The sequence below is a fragment of the Austrofundulus limnaeus genome, unplaced genomic scaffold, assembly GCF_001266775.1.
Source record: "Austrofundulus limnaeus strain Quisiro unplaced genomic scaffold, Austrofundulus_limnaeus-1.0 Scaffold2, whole genome shotgun sequence".
Lineage (NCBI taxonomy): Eukaryota > Metazoa > Chordata > Actinopteri > Cyprinodontiformes > Rivulidae > Austrofundulus > Austrofundulus limnaeus.
Genome location: NW_013952404.1, coordinates 7,701,989 through 7,709,063, shown reverse-complemented (window position 1 = coordinate 7,709,063; position 7,075 = coordinate 7,701,989). Strand labels below are relative to the sequence as shown.

Sequence of the window (7,075 nt, the reverse complement as noted above, 5' to 3'; positions counted from 1 at the left end):
ATCCATCCATCCATCCATCCACCCATCCAACCAACCAACCATCTATCCATCCATCCATCCATCCATCATCTTAAAAAGTTAATAAAACAAAACCTAAAGTAACTAGAGAATGTATATTTCCTGTGAAAATGCAGTATGAATGCTTAATGCTTAAAGATTTTTGCTGAATATCTAAAAAGCTAAAACTAGCCCAGAATAGCTAAAAAAGGATCAAATTAGCTAAAAAAATCTAAAACACAGAACAGCTGAAAGAAGCACAAGAAAGTGGAAATCAGCAAAAGAATAGCAGAAAAGGACAGAAAACCAGCTAAATTAGCAGAAAAATGCTAAAATCAGTAAAATAGAAGCTGAATGAAAATGAAAAAATTGCGCAAAGAATTTGAAAAAAGCAGAACCAGAACAAAAGGTGAAAAGTGCAGTAAATATCTCTAAACATTTTGAAGGGTTTTAAAGATGTTGCAGACGGCTCTATTCAGTTCCAATTAGAAAAACTTGGCCAAAAAAGCTAAATATCCCAAAAAGTATAAATTGCTGAAATTCCAACAGTCATAGCTGGACTGTCCTGAAGGAACTGAACATTTTCATTTACAAGTTGATCAAATAGCACAAAAACTGCAACAAAAGACGTGCTGAAAAATGTACAGAAAAAAAAATTAATTCAATGTGAAGTATTTAAAGCATTCACAATAAAACATTAAATTATTTTGTGGTCAAGGCCAGAAAGAGTGGCTGCCTGTCCTGTGGAAAACGTTTTCACCATTTGTCTCCGTAGTGACATCCATACACAAACTCTTCATTTCAACAGGGCGGTCTGCACCACCTGTTATCATTTGCACACGCAGTCTTAGATCAGCACACCTACTGGTGGCGCAGCAATTTAGTGCGCGTTATTTGGATTTTCAATAAATCAGCTCCTTCGTGTTCAGTGAGGTCATTGATTCTTTCAGAACATTTAAAGTTTGTCTCCTTAGAAAAAAAGCAAAGAGATTACTATTTATCTATTTCTATAACACATAAATGTACCGTGATCATCACCAAACAAACCTGTAAATGTCTCGAGCCATGCCAAAGTCCCCGATCTTAGCCACTCTGTCTGCTCCGGAGCAGGTCAGCAGGCAGTTTCTGGCAGCAATGTCTCTAAAATAACAGAACACTTGTTTGGAAGCATCTTCAAAACAACATTAATCTTTTAAAATCTTTCATTTAATTGAAAACTGGAGCAATTGCACCTGTATGCCAAGACAGAAAATAAAGTCTGAATGTTAAAGTGTTTAAAAAAAACAACAACAGATTTTTACAACTTTATAAAGTTTAAATAAAAAAAAATGTAGATGTTATTTTTCATTTGATCCCAGTGGGAAGTGTATTTCTTGCAGCCAAGGTGACAGAAGATCTGATGAACCCTTTTAGACGCAGCACTCTGCACAGATCACAGCCCGGCCCGTGATGACACGGCCCACTTTGTGGAGCCGGAGCTCAGTTTTTTRCCTCCGTCACTCAAACAGATTTAAAGGGCACCTGTGGATGAACTGGTTCTCCTCCAGGTATCTGCAGCCACAGGCGATGTCTCGGGCCATCTGCAGCAGCTCCAGCATGGTGAGCGTGGAGGTCTGGCCCTGCTCACGGCACAGCTCCAATCAGTAACAAATCACAACAACACGACGAGGCGGCAGCGGCGGCGTGGACGTACCGCTCTCGGTCTGTTCTGTCTCAGGAAGGTTTTCATGTCTCCTCCGGTCATCAGCTCCAGTAAGATGAAGCGAGGCAGGATGTTCAGGCTGACGCCGACGCAGCGGACGATGTTCTCGTGGCTGAACTTGCTGCAGGAACAAAAGGCGAAGAATCAGTGGTGGGCACAGCTCCGCTAGCCCGCTAACAGGAGAACAAACTGCTCAGTTAGCCAATAAGCATTTTTTGCTAACTTTGGAAACCGGCTGATTAGCTTCCGCTAATTTTAAGTTCACTAAAAATGTAAAAGCTTCTACTTTGATGCCATTTATCCTGAATTAAATAAAAACTACCCCCTCCTACAAGCAGTGCTGTATGTGTGAAGGGTCTCTGCAGTTCATAGGGGGAGTCTCTTGGCTTTGTGGGCGGAGTTTGTCAAAACTGTACGTGGTTGGATTGACTTGAGTGGGAAGTTAAAAGATAAAGTAACAGTAAAATTATTGTGAACATGTAAAAATAATTTATTGACTTCAAAAATCTGTCTTAAGTTATAACAATAGCTGCACTTTTGATCATTTGACAGAACGATAAAATGTTCTATGTTTATAAAATGTTCTAAAATGTTGATAAAAGATTCTMTAGTGGTTTCACGTCAACATATCCAGTCGAGAGTAAAACAAACTCCAGTTAAACCCGTMTTTGATGCTGAATTCAGCTTTTGATTGGATGACAGACTCTAAATTGAAAAAAAAAAAACATTCTCATGAATTGAAACCATCCATCCATAGATATAAAATATACCTTGATTTGGTGTAGTATTTACCTGAAAAGTCTCTTAAGAACCTGTGCACTGCATGACCCAGTTTTCTTAACAGCTCTAGAAAGTGACTTATAAAATAAAAATGCACTGGWTGACTCCCTGAGGAAGGAAATGGCACAGCAGCCACGGTCTAAGTGTAAGTGCGCCGTCTGCTGCACCTCATAATCAGCGCCTCCATTAGGAAATCCATTTCGTCTTGTTCCGAGCAGATTTCTGGAAGAGTCTGTGAAGCAGAAAGAATCAGGCTGAAGCAGTTTGAATGGTGAGCRTCTGTCAAAGGTAACGACATCACTGGATGGAGTTAATCAACAGTGGGTTGAAAAGCAGGCAGCGCGCTGCAGAGTGCTGATTTTTCCTCAGTCTGTGTTGATATGCGAGGGCATATATGGGATTTTTCTCTTTTGTTCAGCTGCCTGGTTTTTATCCCAGGAAASAGGAACAGTTTTTAAACCTGAACGAGGATAAGTAAGAGCATACCTGCTTGTGAAGTGGATTATATGTCAGTGCAACCTGTTCTCATGCGTCCTGCAGAGAGTGAACTGACCTTTATGGCCACCTGCGTGGAGCTTCCATCAGCACTCATCCCCAAAACTTGTCCTTTGTAGACTTCACCAAACGCTCCGTGGCCAAGAGCACTAACGCAACAAGAGGTGAAAACACGTTTTAACAGAACTGAACATGGAGCTGYGACATTCTGACTCCGAGTCCTCGTGGACCAAGCAGTACCTGAGGAGGGTGATGTTCTTGCGGGGAACTTCCTTCAGGTCGCTGAGCGACGCGGCCTTGCCGGCGAAGCAGTAGTTGGGGTTGTAGTCGGTCATGATGGTGGAGGAGCGGATCTTGCTAAGCTTGTACTCTGGACTCTGCAGACGGCCCCTCACGGCGTGCAGGTCATTCTTGCTGCGGTACCACGCTACAGACAGAAATTATAACAGAACAAAAAAAAAAGACCAGTTTTCCTTTAGTGGACTTTAGGAAAGACACGAGCCTCGAATATAAGGATCACACACCTGCAGGCAAACTGTCAGTGGTGGGCACAGCTAACCAACATGTTAGCTTCACTAACCACTAATCCACTAAAAAAGAACCTTAGCTCCACTAACGTTAAACAACAAAAAAATTAGCGGAGGCTAACGATAACCGCTAAGACGACTGACACCTACTTCCAGTTGAAAACTGGTGGGACCAAACCTTTTGTTAGTTTTCTATTGGTTTAATTTGAAAGTGGGCGGGATCATCTGTGGCAAGTCAGCCAATCCAAACCAGTRATAGCTTTGTCTATTTGTGATACTTCCAGTGTACTCCTTTCAGAATAAAATGATTTCTTTGAGTTTTGTATCTTTATACAGTTTGAAATGACAACTACTTTTACACAGTCAGTTTTTGTATTTATTTAAAAAAACCGCTAAAAGTTTTTCAATTTCCTATTGATTTTCTTAGTTTGAAGTTGGGCTGCTGAAGATGCTACGTGCTACACAAACATTGCCATATAAATGGCGTAAAAATAGACATTTGCACTTGATTATTGTCTAGTTGTCTTATAAATAGGGGAACCTAATTGGTCCACTGATGGTTTCCGAAGTCAGCAAAAGAGCTAATCCGCTAAACAAGAAGCTAGTTGGGCTGTTAGCGGGTTAGCGGAGCTGTGCCCACCACTGCAAGCTAACACAAGGAGGAGGTCAAACCACAAGAACCTACAACCAGTTTAACTTTAAATTGAAACAATCTGAAAAACTGTAGCTCTCTTTTCAAAAACACGTTTCTTGTGGGATGGCCCCTCCTCGGTTCCTCCTCCTGAACTACCCTGTGCCAGTGAGTTTGGACTCACCCGCCAAGGAGGCAGCCCACGTCCCCGATGCAGGTTGGTAGTCTGCCAGGGAGGGGGTGGGGTGGCGAGCAGGGAGGAGGTGCCGTCAAGCCATCGCCCGCTGCAGATGCTGGGGARGTTAGGAGGAGGAGGGGTGGGGGAATGTAATGGGTAAGGAAAAGAAAAAGGGGGTGGGGGTGGAGGAGAAYGTGGGGATGGGGGGTCGCCCAGGGCACAGACTACCTCCCTGCATGGGGGAGAGCTCAGGTGAAGAGACACCATTAAGCTGAAGGGTGTGTGAGCGTGAAAATATGCCTTTTTATTTTAAACAGCCAATWATTAAAAACCACAACAACCAATAAAAGAGAAAAGCCTCTAAAGTCYGGCAGTGGAGCAGAGCGGTGGTGCTATCATGGTGTGGAGAAATAATGAAAGTTAAAATTACCTTCTTAAAGTACAAACCTGAGAACCTGGAACATTACCATTTCTGATAAACAATAATGTATAATATAAACAGTTATTACCCTCATATGCTTCATTAAATGAGATCTCTGTACAAAGATGACCCTAAATGTACAACTTTGACTGTGTTGATCTAAAAAAAAAATTCAAAATAGTTTCAAACTGTTGATGAAAAAAAATTCTGCTTTATTATTTCCTGCCACGGCAAAAAGATATTTGAAAAACCAAACATTATTTGATATTAATAAGCTCCAACCAGAAAATTAAATGTCTCTATTTACAATATAGAGTCTGTCTGACCTTTTTTCATCAACAATAAAAACATTAAAGTGGTCCACAAACTTGCATAAAACAATATAATCTTCTAATACGATTTAAGGCACAATTATTAAACATAAATCAACAAAGAATAATATTATCTTTGGTGTGTGTGTGTGTGTGTGTGTGTGTGTGTGTGTGTGTGTGTGTGTGTGTGGTGACTCATTTTCACTGTAATCAAATTTACCTGCGGGTACAAATAAAGTTGATTGATTTAACTGTAGGATCATTTCTTGTCTATGGTTGATAAATAGGATGAAAAGTCACATTAAAACTGGCTAAAATGATTTTACAAGAATGATAACATTATTTGCTATGGTTTGTAATTAAAAGAACAGTAAAAATGTTTTTATTTTCAGTGTTTCCAAATAATTGAAATACTGTCACACGTTCAAATGTTACTTTTCATTTTGAATGGTTAATATTGGAGCTGAAATCATTTTTGTTTGACTGTGTTTACAGACAGGACGTCAGATGCTTCTCCAACGTTTCTTTAATACCTAATTAAGTTCATCTGAAGGTGACATATCAAGCAAAGTCCAACTTTTTAGCCGTTAAATGCATTTTGTTGTGTACTTGGAGTCTCCAGGAGTGCAGYAAATTTGAATTTAGTCTCCCGTCTTCAGCCAAAAATATAAAAATCTCTGTCCCTGTTAGTACTTTCTATTGCTTTTCACAACCATCAGAGAAAATTCCTCAATTTCTTCGTTCCCACTCTGCTCAACATGAAATTATAACGTGCAAATACCGGCGAGCTGCAACYCCGCAGAATCATTTCTGTTCAGAAGCAACTTTTCTCCACTACAAATCCCTAAAGATTTATTTATATTTTTTTCCTACATTACATCGTCATCTTTGTGTCACGCTCGTTTTAAGTCACTGAATCATAATGGCTGACATTTTACTGCCATCTAATTCCACTCATTAGTTGTTCGAAGATAATACTTTGTAGTCAAATGTCAAAGCTTTCTGCTTGTGTTTTTTATAGTTTTTGATTATTTTTGTCATATAAAGTGTTTACCTCAACCAAGCCATGCTTTATGAAAAGAGCCACTGAATGAGGCTCATAAAGCACGTTTTAATAATCACCTCCATCATTTCACCTGCAGTTTGATCCTATCAGACCTGCTCTGAACCAGTTTAGTCTGTATACACACAGCTGAAGGAAAGAGCYTGCTGTAATAAACCTGATCACACTGCAGCAGCTTGTAATTTAGAGCTGCAACCTTTATTCCTTTAACTGCGGCGCCGCGGCCAGGAAACGGCACCGAGGCYCTCGTGGAGAGTCAGTCGGGTTTCGGTTGTTAGGAACATTTAGAAGAACGCACGCATCCGGGCGCGCTCACAGCCTCTGGAAGGCGGAGGGCACGGACTGCGCACACAACTGGARGAGTCTCTTACTGAGGACGACGCCGGCACAGATCAGGGCCACGCCGCTGGCGATGATGGAGACCACGACGGCCAGGATCAGGGAGGTGGACAGCTGACTGTGGGGGGCCGGGTTGGGCGGGGCTGTAGGCGAACAGAGACGATCATTTAGCAGGTGAGAAATGTTGCTTTTCTTGACCTTTGAAGAAAAAAAAAAAGCTTTTGTGAGAAACGCACATCCCGAGCTGAGACACGTCACGTTGTCACCGGCCAGGAACTCGTCGTCGTCACACAGACAGAGGACGAGGTGAGACTCTTCGTCCCGTTTGCAGCTCTGCGTCTGGCAGTGGCTGCAGTTCAGCTGCACCTTGATCTCACACTCGCCGTGGCCCTCCATGGCTGCAAGGGACAAAAACACAAACAAGTAAGCTGAAAACTGGGCCACATACAGAAAATGTCCCCACATTTTCCATGTAGCAGAGCCATGTATTGATCATTTTAAATAATGTGCAGTGATGTAAACATTAGATAACAGAACATGGATCTTACCAGGTCCTAAAAATAGTACATACAGCGGGTAAAATAAGTATTGAACACGTCACCATTTTTCTCAGTAAATATATTACTAGAGG

The 7,075-nt window shown here is 41.4% G+C and overlaps 1 protein-coding gene across 3 annotated transcripts in view; it reads right to left on the bottom strand.

The window, feature by feature from the left end:
• Positions 1-7,075, bottom strand: part of ltk (leukocyte receptor tyrosine kinase) — a 64,604-nt gene that overhangs the window by 4,372 nt on the left and 53,157 nt on the right. For 2 of the 3 annotated variants that reach the window (XM_014014233.1, XM_014014242.1), the window contains 7 exons: positions 6,477-6,842; positions 3,215-3,401; positions 3,033-3,123; positions 2,647-2,711; positions 1,691-1,820; positions 1,519-1,616; positions 1,045-1,137 (listed from right to left, as the gene is read on the bottom strand). In XM_014014233.1, the coding sequence (XP_013869687.1) occupies positions 1,045-1,137; positions 1,519-1,616; positions 1,691-1,820; positions 2,647-2,711; positions 3,033-3,123; positions 3,215-3,401; positions 6,477-6,842 (1,030 nt within the window). The remainder of the gene's footprint in view (positions 1-1,044; positions 1,138-1,518; positions 1,617-1,690; positions 1,821-2,646; positions 2,712-3,032; positions 3,124-3,214; positions 3,402-6,476; positions 6,843-7,075) is intronic. The other variant, XM_014014239.1, reaches the window with a different exon arrangement.